Source organism: Wyeomyia smithii, chromosome 3, assembly GCF_029784165.1.
Source record: "Wyeomyia smithii strain HCP4-BCI-WySm-NY-G18 chromosome 3, ASM2978416v1, whole genome shotgun sequence".
NCBI classification, from domain to species: Eukaryota; Metazoa; Arthropoda; class Insecta; order Diptera; family Culicidae; genus Wyeomyia; species Wyeomyia smithii.
Genome location: NC_073696.1, coordinates 205,386,797 through 205,400,087, shown reverse-complemented (window position 1 = coordinate 205,400,087; position 13,291 = coordinate 205,386,797). Strand labels below are relative to the sequence as shown.

The following is a 13,291-nucleotide window of genomic DNA, read 5'->3' as shown; positions in this document are numbered from 1 at the left end:
CAGAATAGAGGCCAGTGCTGATAAAAGTCATTTTCCCCAGCAAAATTCTTCGAAAATTACAGCCAATCATTTTCAATTTTCACTTCCAATGATCGCAGCACTCTTTCAGATACACTAGATTTTCGTCCTAGTAACGTGCTGTTATACTCAGATGAAATAGATCGCGGGCATCGTTCACGGTTACGGAATAAAATTTGACGACAAATCCAACCAAATGATCTTCACTTCAAAGCGAAAAAGCAAAACAAACAGTTCACCTAACCAAAATGAACCTCACCGAAACACTTTTTCACTGACACTGACCGATGCCTTGACAATCTTCGTTAACTGATAAACTGATTTTGTTGTCTTGCTTTCATCGCATGAAATATAACAAGGTGTTTTGACAGTTCACTTCCATGCAAAAAGCGGGAAGGGAGAACCCTGAAAGGATTGTAAAAAAACAACGTTTATGGATGCTTTTTTTCACTTTCACTCAAGAGTGTCAACAAATATCAACCCTGATAGAGGCTAACGACAACGAGGTATGCTCGGGCAGCAGGTGTAAGGGGTGACTGGAGTGGCGCAGCCCAGGATCGAGTTTGATGGAGGCGTATTCGGAATAGGATCTTTATAGGATCTCTATGATCTGTAGAACCGTAGTATTGAAAAGAGAACATCATTCTTAGACATAGAACTTTTATTTTCAGCCTTTAAATATGTTTATCAATGTATTATAATAAGTATTGCCTAATACTAAATATTGAGAGAATTATGACAGTGACTCAAAAAACCGCATTTTCTATAACCCAACGCACATAAGATCCAACGCGTGTGTAAATCCCTGGATGATTTGCCTCTCCGCAGCGGATGCCCCAGGATACGATTCCAACGGAAACCCATCGTTTGTTGGGCAATTGCACCATCAGTGGTCCTCCGCTGTCTCCCTGGCATGAATCCTTTCCACCTTCGTAATTGCCTGCGCAAAGGCTCGTTTCGAAAATTCGATTTATGTACACTTCCTGACACTCTTTGTTGGACCAAATAGGCAAGTCTACCTCCATTAGTACCTTCGAATGGGGTCCACCGAAGAACTGAGTTCCCCAACCGACCACTATAGCCCGATATCCTGCCCAAGAGTCATCCAACGGTGGCATGCAAATTGGCCAAATGTACGAGTTAAATAACGATGGTCTAAATAGCTTCAAAATGGCGATATCGTTCTCGTAGGTGACCGGATCAAAATCGACGTGACTACGGATTTCTGTCACTCGAAAGTCTCTGGATCGTGTTTCGTTATACTGCGTAAAATCGTATTCGCCTAATCGAACCAAAAACTGATTGATTTTTAAATTGAGCACACAGTGAGCAGCTGTCATGACATGCCGATCGGTGACCAGAACTCCTCCACAGAATGACTGTTGGCCGAGATTAGCTATCAGCGCAGCCATCCAAGGCCATTCTTGTGGATCTGCAGGTCGCCCACCAGCAATTTTTGGTATCTGTTTGGTTGAAATTCCACATCCTCGCTCCTCTGGTCGTTCCAGAGCATCTCGTGATTCGATCTTGTCAGTTCCTTCAAGACCTTCTACCGAATCGTAACCGTTTTCGTCAGCAAACGCCGGTAAGCGTGCCGAGAATTCCGGCCCTGAACCTTCTGTTAAATTTTCGGGGCAACATACGCCTATTAAGCTAAAATAAAATTAGGCTACATATTTCAATTTGACTTAAAACTAAAGGAAAGTTACATATTTTCAAGAACGCACAATTGTCCAAGAATCTTCCATATATTGTCTTTTGGATCCGGAAACTTACAATGTTCGTATCGCTTGCAGTGTCCTGGCGTTCCGCTCGGCGTTGTGCAGTTTTGAAGGGATTTCTTAGACTATTGGTTTGGTTGGTGGTGAAAGAACTGATGTCGAACGTAATTGAGTATTCTCAACTTACCGGCTTTAACAGGTTTCCGATAAAGCGCTTTTTGCGTAGTAAATTGAGATCGAGATGTTTGCTTTCGCGCTCGGCTTTTATTACTCGGAACGGTTTCCTATGCGATGCTTTTGTTGTGATCGTTGATTCCTGCTTCAAATCATCATGGTCGTTGTCACCATTTTGAATAGCTGTAAAAGTGTTTATTTAATAATAGTCTGTTTATATTTTTTCAGCAGAACGTACTATCGCTGTCTCGCAGATGATCATCATCTAAAACTAGGCAAAATCCGATTTGTATCACACACGTAGTAACGACTAAACGCCACCAAAATTTTCCTTTAAACATGGTTGCAACAACTTAAATTAATCATGTAATAAGAACTGAACGGCGCTTCAAGATTCCGCGATCTTCTTCTCTCCAGGCGCGAACAGCAACTGCCTGCAGTGCGAATGGAGTCGCCTTATCGCTTGTAGCCCGGTTCCAGCGGTTTCGCATATCAGAGCGACCTTCTCTTCGCCAGAGAGGATTCAGAAATGGGGACAAACTTGCCGAATTACTAATTGTTACGATTTCAGCGCTGGGCTTACACGAGATGGAGCAGGCCAAGAGCTGCTAACAGTTTACAGTTATTTGAATGAATAATCTGCCCGTTGTTTGGGTGTAAGTAGTGCGATGTCTCAAGGTCACTCGCCCATATCGCTTATGCAGCCGAGCGTCGATGAGTTTTCTGCTTTGGGTTCAATTAGTAGATGTGTTCTGCTTCCAGTAACTTTTAACCTTCTAATCAAATGGGTTGTTGTGAATTGTTGATCAAACTAATTGCACTCGGTTGTATTATCAGCGTATTGTTGTTTCGTATGAATATCTTCAATAATAATTATTATCATAGTTGTGCAAACTTCTTCCTAAAAAAACCTGAGGACCTTTATGTAATTTGCAAACAATTCTAAGGATAATTACTATAAGAAGAGTTATTATAATGACATGATTGCTCCAATCCCTTCCCTTCCGAATAGGGAAATATTTTTTTGAAATTTTGAAGGCCATAATTGTGCAAACCGTTTGAATTGTTAGTGGCGAGCCGTCGTGTGAGATTATATTTTTTTATGTTTTCCCTCGTGTCCAGACTTACCTTTAAACAAATGCAAAGGATTATTTCTCTGCGTAATTTTAATCAATGAGAAACCAATACAAATCCAAACAAAATAATCAATTAGTAGAATGAACAATAATTCAACAACAGTCACGGGTGGAAACGGCTCCCAGGTTACCGATAAACATTTAACTGCTTCCGGAATAAAGTTTCTTTTCTGAAATCATCAGTCTTGACCACGCACCTAAGCCTGTCGACATAGTTGAAACCTGAGTAAATTTCCGGAAATTGTAAACAAACAACCACAACTTCTATATGCATATTTTCAACATAGGCCAATCAACGATCTCATGTGCTATATCTTGCTGGTAATTTCTTTCCCAACCACCATGAGCAATTCCGGCTCCAAGGTTAAGGTGGCACCTTAACAAAACAGTTTATCGTTTCAATCAACTGGCGAAACTTTTTATTTTACTTCGCCACAGAGGGGGCCACCGGTTCAGAAACAAAACACTTAAAATGTGCATTTTCTTTCCAACACCAGGTCCACTTCCTTCCTCTCAGTATTCTTTGTGCCGTCGTTCGACACCATCACGAACACCGACACTTGCAAGTACCCACTTCCAAGCTTCATGCTCGGGGCAAATAAAATTCCTTTATTTTATTGACACCCGCCACCCCACGAAGCAGCAAATGGCTCCAGGGAAACAGTGAGCTCGGGCTAAAATTGAAGGGTCTGAAGAAGCGAGGAAATTTACACCTATGCAAAGAAGATTGCCTTTTTCCGATTTATTCGAAGCCGGTAACTGTGTATTGGGGTTATCGATATCCTTCGTTTGCATCAAACTACCCACCATTGCATGTTGGACTGCTTCAGGAAGCAGTGTTTATTTAGACTGTACTTCCACCGCCAGTTTAGTGGAAAATGCCATCTTTCGAAGCGGTTGGCAATGTGAGCATTGATATCTCTATATCCGTTAGCTGGTGAGCAATGGCACCATTTCCTCGATACACGGTTGATTGTCTATTGGATGAGCGATTAACTGGTAAGATTTACGAGGTGCACGTCAGGAAAATCGACCTTGGCACGCAAAGGACAAGTGTTAGAAGTTTACTAACCGAAATGCACTGCGTTAGGGCGTCTTTCTGCGGTGAGTTACTGGTAAGCCTTGATCGTTAATTGCAGAGGTTTTACATTCTGGGAAAACGTTAGGTACATATGCAAATCGACTCACATTGTCATTAACAATATGCTGACCCATAGAGGTACTTACTTTTTACTTTTAAATTAATAAATTAATAAATAATAAATAATTAATGAATCATTATCTAGAGTAATAATCTTGTGTGTTGCTCAGCTAACAAGCACATAAAATTTCAGCTTTGTTATGCCTTTATGCAACCTTTCAGAAATCTAGTACTAGGTGAATTTTGATTCACTACCCTACTTGCATGGAACCAAAAACTTGCACGCATGCCACTATATTGTGTGCAATGTTGCACGCAGATGTCCAGTTAGTTTCGTGAAATGATTGTACGCAAGTCTTCTCTTCCCAGATAGCAGACGGGCAAAATCTTCAGAACCACGTGACATTGTACATTGTGGTTCAAATGATTGTTGACAATTTGAATTAAAATTCATTAGTTTCAATCAATCTGTTTGAAAATAACCGTTCTTCGCTTTTTTATCATTTCGTATTAGACGGTAACTTTAATTCACCTTAAAATATTTAACAATATTGTGGTTAGATACATTTGAGTAAATATAATATTAAACTTTACAATATTTTTGGGTTAGTTTTTTATACTTTTTGGTTCCCGCTATTTATTTCACTTCACGATACATCCTTAAGGTGGTCATGCATTAAAGACCAAAAACGTTTGAGTCAAAAAATAATGTTATATAAACTATACAAAAACTTCTATAATAAAATTACAATAGGTATTCTGTCCCAGCTTGTCAAAGATAACACGAATTAAGACTTCTGGCGATCTGAAGCTAAAGACAGCATTGCAATCGACGTTCGGCATTTGCGTTTCGCTTGACTTAATTCTTCAAACCATGCGAAAGAGTCTTTTAATTTAGAAAACTGATCCTTATTAAACTTTTGTTTTCTTGAGGCTTTTGACTATTGAAAAAAAACTGAAAAATACATATTTCACTCGATCGTGCAAAACCCAAATTCAGTGCTCTTCACCCTCTCAGGTCAGTATTGGATTTCGGTCTGCGAGGTAAATATAGTTAAGAAAATAGGTGAGTGAGATTCAACTCCGCCTGCAATGGACTCTTTAGTGCTCGTACGAAAGGACTTGAACTATTGAGAACCGTAGCAGAGGGTCCGAAGCTCTGGTAGAGGTGGGTGGTTGTAATAGTTACTATCAATGGCTATTACGTAAAAAGAATGAATAAAGGGCTATTCCCACTGCTTCCGTTCCGGGACCGGGCCGTGGCTGTTCCGCGTGTCGTCCGGGCTCGTTTGAGATTGATTGCATGCTGCCGCAGTGCGAGAGAAAAACTATCGTTGCCGACGATACTTTGTGTTGGCCGGAGAGTGCAGGGAAGGCACTCGGGTGGATGCGTGTATGTTGTAGTGACATATTTCGCGCGGAGTGAGCTGCGGTATGAAAAAAAGAGAAAGACGTTCTTTCACATACACACATCAACATTTCTCAGCCACAGCGCAGCGCAGGCATGGTTCGTACACGGCGCAGTGTGAATGCATTAAAGTCCCGGACGGGACACGGACACGGCCCGGATCCGGCCCGGCCCCGGAACGGAAGCAGTGGGAATAGCCCTTAAACCTCTTATCTCAGGTGTCACGTGACCCGTGCTGAGGGATAAATGGCAGGGCGGGTGAGGTTAACAAATGATGCTCTTGCAGCAAACCACCCCTATGGCATCACGCCATGTTTCAAGGGCTAACAACTCAACATATGTGTAAACAAGATAGCATATCACCGCCTGTTGTCATACATCTTTTTCTTAGGAAACATCCGGCGGAGAGTCTCCGCTACTCATGCCTAAGTTCAGGAGTTGCCATTTCAAACACGGCTACCTTTATTTGGCCTGCGCCGACAGCAAAACGGTTATGTGGCAGGAGCGGACCATCCCAGACCTAGCTCCCTGGAACTAGCACAACTGCGTGTTCTCAACATAGATACCCTTCGAAAGCGATCCTGTTTGCAGGTTATTTTTCGAACAGCTTGGACACCTCAAACAAGAAGAAACTGCGATTCAACCAGAAGCAGAATGACGGTAGCAGGGGAAACCATCGAGCTTTTTCTAGAGCAATTCACCGATTGAATCACTGAGTAGCGCTTATTGCTGTACTACATGTTTGGTAAAGCTGGTTTGGTAATGCAGAACGAGCAGTTCAGTTATTACCACATACTCAACGCAATCTCAACAGGAAGGTACAGACGGAATGTCCAGCTTTGTTTCTGCAATTGAAGTTAAAGGTTAGCAGACGGCTAGTAATAGCTTGATGCCTCAACCACTCCCCATTTGCACACCCGCGAGTGAAAAGAAGGTTTCGTAGAAAACTCCAACCTTCGGTCTCAGGAACCACCTTCCGGTGCTGGCCATATGTCACAATGGTTCTTGGCCTCGCGGGTAGGTTATTCTACTCCTACACTCAGCCTAAAGCTAGAAATCCAATCCTGTTGAGCAGAGTAATCAAATGCACTCCAATTACAGAATTCATTCGACGTGACGCCGCACAGTGCGTTGAATGTATGGGAACACGGGACTAAATTTAAAACTGCCATTCTAGTTTTTTTTTTTCAATTGGTGTGACATGAAAAATATTTTGTACCGATAAGAGCTACTATTTTCATAATTGGCGAATGTCAAATACGTAATCGCAAATATGTCTCAAACGCCAGTTTTTGTACAGATGCATAAAATGATAATTTTCTCAGAATATTATCCATTTCGAGATAGCAAGCTTAAGAAGCATATTCAAATAATTCCTAGGCGATGAAAAAGTGACCTAAACGCCATCACAATTAGTTTTGAATCAGAATACTTCTCTCAGGAAGGAAGTCCGGCTACATAGGCATGTGACATGAAAATCTAAAACCGAAAATAGTGAAAAATATGTCCAATTTCAAATGCTAATAAATCTGTTAGTATTCGATGGATTTCCTTCGTTCTTGTAGCAATAGATTGGAAAATCTTCTAAGATTCTTCCCAGAAGAAGATAATTGTAATTTTATTATTCACACTATTGTACTATTGAAAATAGTCAAGCCTTGTCAAAACGAAAAATTCGACCTCTGATTGGTCGTTATATGATTGCTTCCTAAGCACGGTCGACAGAATCATATACCTTGCAATTGAAAACATGCTATTTGGCCTATACAAGAGCCTGTTTCAGCCGAAGCCGCTCATAATAGTTCTAGACAGCGACAACAGCAATCGTCTATCCTTAGCAGCCGCACTAGCCCTGTGGCTGGTCACCACGTCTCAGGAGCAGCGCGGTTCTTCTCAGCGTGTGTCGCCAGACTGCCATTATTCCCCCCGTGTTGGAGCAGCATGAAGATTGCTGTCAGGAAATCCAGCTTTGATCATCAAAATGCCTTTTTCAAGGCAAATAAACAAGTCATTGAAAGTTAATAATTTTTGACATCGCAAGCAAGCATTCTGTGTTGGATCCTAGCAATTTAAATCTGTCGCACCCGTCTAATTTACTGCATGTGAAATAGCTTCCACAGTGCATGTTGTCCGTGTATCTTAATTCCCCCACAGTTAGTGCAGCTCAAAGGTTGCGATCAGCAACCGATTTCGAACCGCAAAATGCCTTTTTCAAGGCAAATAAACGAATAATTGAAGATAAATAATTTTCTGGCATCAACACAAGCAGACATTCTGTTTGGGATGTAATCAAATTCTGTTGTAGTTTTCTAATTTTTACTTTATTAGGTAAACCCCCCACTGTAGGGGCAGCGCAAAGGCTGCGATCAGCATAACCGACTTTGAATAACAAACTGCCCTGTTAGAACGCATTCACAAAGACAGTTAGCTCGACTATGCAGTGCTAATATGAAGTCGATTCAATCAATCAGCATGAACATAATTTCGTCGTCTCCCAGCTGCCAAGTTGCAACATGATGCAACACGCAACAGCGAGCAAACGAAATCGCTTGATGTTACAAGCTGCAATACGGTTAGGGGTAAAATCGCTGCATGTTTGAGAGCACCATCGGTGTTTATTCGCTGGATACAAAAATCAAATGCGAATTGTGGAATGATTCGTCTGAAGAACATTAGAAAATGGTAAAACTGAACAGAAAGGCGTGGCCTATTTCATTACACCCTTCGGCTATAAAAGAGTGTTTCATTCATTAGTCGAAGGGTGAGCTGGATGGACCGTCCACAACGTTGACAGCAGTAGCAGCAGATATCAGCACTCAGCAGTAACAGACAATAGCAGCGGGTTGCGCCTGTGGTTGCCTTCAAATTAAACAAATCACTTTCCCTGTGGTTGGTCACCATGTCTCAGGCCTCTGCCAGGCTGAACGCCAACGCGAGCGATCGGGCGAGATTTTTGCCGTACATCAGCCGGCACTTCCTCCTCCTCCAGAAGAATATTACTGTCGGTAATATTACAGAGATGCGATTGCATTATATCCGATATGGAATTGAACAATTGTTCTTTTGACAAATAAAACACTTAATTTAAAGAGTTAATAGCTTTGGGTACCAGTAGCAGTATGGTAACAGTCTCAGCGATAGGTGTAGCCGGTACTTCCCTGAGGCCGATGTTATAAGGAAGTAAATGGAAGCGGCACGGCGAAACAGTTCGGGTGTGCTTAGACGCGCGTCATTTTTCGTTGTTGATTTTATTCCCCACATGAAACGACGCGCTTTCGTACGATAGCGGCGGTATTAGCGGTAGATGCATTTGCCAACACTTACTCCAGTAAAGCCGTGTCTAATTTTCAATGTGAAAACACCTTTCTATTGTGTTGGCCGTGTCGCATTAGGTCTTGCGGTCGTGGCTTTGCCCACAACCCTCCTGTGTTTATTATTAGTTTTATTTAACTCCTTTTTAATTGTGTTTATATACGATTTACTGTTGCGAAACATTTAGACATTATTAAGCCAGGAATCTTTTACATGTTTTACACAAAAAATACGTGTTATACATAATAATAAGGGACAGATGTATGATAAATTGCTCACTCTTCGTTCCAGAGGTATCATTCGAAAACGCGAATTCCAGGTGAAAGAGCAAACTTGAGCAATGACAATCAAGTTTGAAGGATTTTTGTGCCGTGTCAAATAAATGTTATATATGTGAAGTTTGAAGGATACTCCAAATAAGGGAAAAACAGTGTAATTCAGAGAGGTGTTTTGGGGTACTTTTTTTACGATCGATTTTTGTTTTTTCTCTAAACATAAAGGAGCATGTCCAAGAAGCCTTCAACTTCCAAATGCGCTACGTTATGTCTCAACAGTAACATTTGAAATGTAGTAGTTACATGCCTCTATCGTTGCCATTTTGGTATTAACTTAAAAAGATATAGAGTATATCAAAAAAATAAATTTGAACTAAGATTTTTTTTAAAAATAACGTGACACTTGAATCGTTGGTACCACTTCACAGTAGATGCGTTTCAATTTACGTGATTAATATTATCATTACAGTATGTCTCGAACATGTACATCAGCATATAGAATTGGTTCAATAAGAAATCCACTTTTTTGTTTTTTGTCTATGGAACGTTGCACTGACAAAATTGAAAAATCAACTTTTATATTTCCCTATATGAAGTAGGCAGTGCTTATCATTCATGTTTGAAATATACTGCATGTGCATAAGTAGCCTCATGGAATCACTAATACACCCATAACAAGCTTATACTGCCAAATAGTTTTAACGGAACATGTGCGCAATGATTTTTCAGAAAAAAATATTCGGTTACCCTTGTGTTTCCTAGGTTCGTGGGTATTTTAATTGTGCTGACCGAACTGGGAACTGAAACAGTGAGTAAATGAAAGACGTTTAAGGGTATAGCTTTGAGATTTATTGTCCTACGTACGAATACAAAAGTTTGATCAAAAGGCGTATTTTGTGTTTAAGAAAAAGGCGTTCAAAGTTCAATCGGACATTGGAAAAATATATATCAAAATACCTCTCTGTTTTTCTCGCCACTCATCGCATTAGTAGTTTAAACTGTCTAAACTTGCTTATTTAACCGTTATTGACGTTTTTCTAGATGATGTTTTGACAGTTGAAAATGCACTAAGTCGTGAACAAAGGCATTCAACAGACTGTGATGTGTGACCATGTCTCTATCAGAAGATACATCTGAGTATATACATGTATTTTCTGTTAATAAAATAAATATACATAACGGAGAAAAAATTTTCAATTTTTTTAATTTTCGTTTTTGTTGCATTTGAGTCACTTAAGCAATTATGTAAAATTGAATACTATGCATAAACCGCAGTTTTCATTACTATGGGCAACTTTTACAGAATAATAAATGGTTTTTGGTATTAGATTAGAAAATTGGCTTTTGGGACACTTTTGCGATTCAGCGAATCTTATAAGACGTTTATGCAAATAGTAGCTCTAAAGTTGATGAACAACTTTCCATAAATGTGATTAGTCAACAAAATCATGTAGTTTTGATTTTTGTCCCGTCATACCATACATTCAACGCACTGTGCGGTTCAGCAAGGCTAAAAGCAGGGCTTTGAACCTTTGAAGTCTCCAGAACCAGATGGCATTCTACCCATTTTTATACAAAAAGAGGCACTTTTGACAGTACATCCCATGTTCCGATCAATACAGCTCTCCTGAACAGGAGAGGCATTAGCCTGAGTTGGTGCACTCAAGAGACGCTTAACATAAAAGTCGGTAAAAAAGCTCAACGTATTTTCCGTAGTCAGAGGATATTTTTATACACCATAAACATTTTTTTTCGCTGCGAAAAATTCTGAATGGACACTAAATTTAAATTCACAAAAAAAAAAAAACAAAACGATAATCTTAATATCTTAATATTTTTTTAACCAGCTTTTGAAAATAGGTAATCTTATAAAAAATATATATCATAAATTTGAAGCAAATAATATCAAAAAGATATATAGTTACTTGTTTTGAAAAGTTTAATATAAGCAAATAAAATTAACATCAGAACTTTCGCTTTCCGATAACACCAAGCACGATTAATTTCATCGAGTAAAATTACAGGTGTGGCCCTTTAGCTCAAACTTGAAAACAATAAAAGATTATAGGTATTAAGCCATTCCTGGGAATATTGGTGCCGTTGGCCAAAAACATTTTTTAAATGAGTTGAGCAATTTTGTTTGTAAGGCCCTCTTTTTTTAAAACAATGACCTGGTAATGACTAGATTAGATCAGATTAGATTAGATTAGATTAGATTAGATTAGATTAGATTAGATTAGATTAGATTAGATTAGATTAGATTAGATTAGATTAGATTAGATTAGATTAGATTAGATTAGATTAGATTAGATTAGATTAGATTAGATTAGATTAGATTAGATTAGATTAGATTAGATTAGATTAGATTAGATTAGATTAGATTAGATTAGATTAGATTAGATTAGATTAGATTAGATTAGATTAGATTAGATTAGATTAGATTAGATTAGATTAGATTAGATTAGATTAGATTAGATTAGATTAGATTGGATTAGATTAGATTAGATTAGATTAGATTAGATTAGATTAGATTAGATTAGATTAGATTAGATTAGATTAGATTAGATTATATTAGATTAGATTAGATTAAATTAGATTAGATTAGATTAGATTAGATTAGATTAGATTAGATTAGATTAGATTAGATTAGATTAGATTAGATTAGATTAGATTAGATTAGATTAGATTAGATTAGATTAGATTAGATTAGATTAGATTAGATTAGATTAGATTAGATTAGATTAGATTAGATTAGATTAGATTAGATTAGATTAGATTAGATTAGATTAGATTAGATTTGTTAGGATTAGTTCCGGATAGAATGTATATGACACTTTAAAACAATAATAATTGCAAAAAATGTTAAACTTGAAGAGTGCCACAAGTTTACATTCCAGCATATCTGAATCCGGATTCTGCTGACCGAGCGAAGTGCTAAACCCACTAGGTACCAGGTTATTATCGTTATCGCCATAATCTTAATCGATTGGATCGTCGCCGGTGTCAGGCCAGGTTGAAGTGAGGATCTCCAAGCAATGCAAAAAAGAGTACCCCAGAGGCATGAGTTGCACAAAACCTGCATTACGCGCGTCTGCAGCATGGCTCTGTCCGGTTGCTATGCGCTCCACATGCGGATCGAGATCGAAGATGACATTGACAGATTGAGAGTCGCGTAGCACATGGTTGAGCATCGCAGAAGGTGAAAATTTTGTCCCGGCGCATCGAGCCGGAACACTGACAGGAAGCAGCTCGGGTGAACGGTTCTCGAAGGAGGTTTTCATGTCGATCGACGATGCCCGAGCCACTCCATGTTTGATCCAGCTTTGACGGTTTACTTTCTGCCTGACGTGTGGAGTATGCATCTGGCAGACGCAGAGTGGCAAGAACGCGTATATTACCAGGCAAACGACGACAGCTCGACTATTCATGCGCAGGTTGTAATTGAGACCAGATTGGAGCAAGACGGGAAAAATAATGCATTCTTGTTATTTATCATGAATTAACATTTCTATGTTTCTTTGTACGGAAAGGTGAGAGAATCATCAACATTTACCTCCTTTTGCTAGAATAATTTCAGCTGTTTTTATGAAACTGTGAGGCAAACTTGGCCTTTTTTTGGTTACTGGATGCAACTGAACTGGCAGTTATTTGGCACCACGCAAGTTGTGCGATGTCAGATCCACTGTTTGTAGAACTTTTAATAACCTTTTCCTGTGATGACCGACAAATCTGATCTGATGTCCATATCTGGTCAGTCTTGAGGAGCAGTCAAACAGCTCATCGAAGAATATTCCATGGTATTAAAATTTTAATCTGCTGTAATAAAAGCATCGTAAACGCAGATGCCATAGACTTTCAGACATCGTTTACAGAGAAAGAAAAGTATATTTCTTTGTAATTTAAAAATAGTTGTACGAATCGTTCGTTGCAAAACAGACCAAGCGAATGGGGTACATTGGCGTTATCAATAAAATTATACATACACAATGGCGTTATCAATAAAATTATACATATTTAATCTATTGGATTATCCTTCGGAACGAAACTGTCATTTGCGCTCGAATTGAAACTCAATTATAAACCGAACCGGTCTCTGCTCCGTCCCG

The 13,291-nt window shown here is 39.2% G+C and overlaps 1 protein-coding gene across 1 annotated transcript; it reads right to left on the bottom strand.

Moving 5' to 3' along the window:
• Positions 1-661: 661 nt before the first annotated feature.
• LOC129727926 (proclotting enzyme-like) lies at positions 662-2,703 on the bottom strand. Its single transcript, XM_055686210.1, has 4 exons — positions 2,152-2,703; positions 1,927-2,096; positions 1,728-1,864; positions 662-1,671 (listed from the first exon to the last, which is right to left on the bottom strand). The coding sequence occupies exons 1-4, from the start codon at positions 2,252-2,254 to the stop codon at positions 765-767; spliced, it is 1,317 nt and encodes a 438-aa protein (XP_055542185.1). The 5' UTR covers positions 2,255-2,703; the 3' UTR covers positions 662-764.
• Between the last annotated feature and the right edge of the window lie 10,588 nt (positions 2,704-13,291).

Excerpts from the sequence above, each read along its gene's own strand:
- LOC129727926 (XM_055686210.1), bottom strand. The coding sequence starts at position 2,254 with ATGTTTAAAGGAAAATTTTGGTGGCGTTTAGTCGTTACTACGTGTGTG. Across the intron at positions 2,097-2,151 it reads TCATCTGCGAGACAGCGATA|CTATTCAAAATGGTGACAAC; the intron begins GTACGTTCTGCT and ends ACACTTTTACAG. Across the intron at positions 1,865-1,926 it reads TCGGAAACCTGTTAAAGCCG|TCTAAGAAATCCCTTCAAAA; the intron begins GTAAGTTGAGAA and ends CCAAACCAATAG.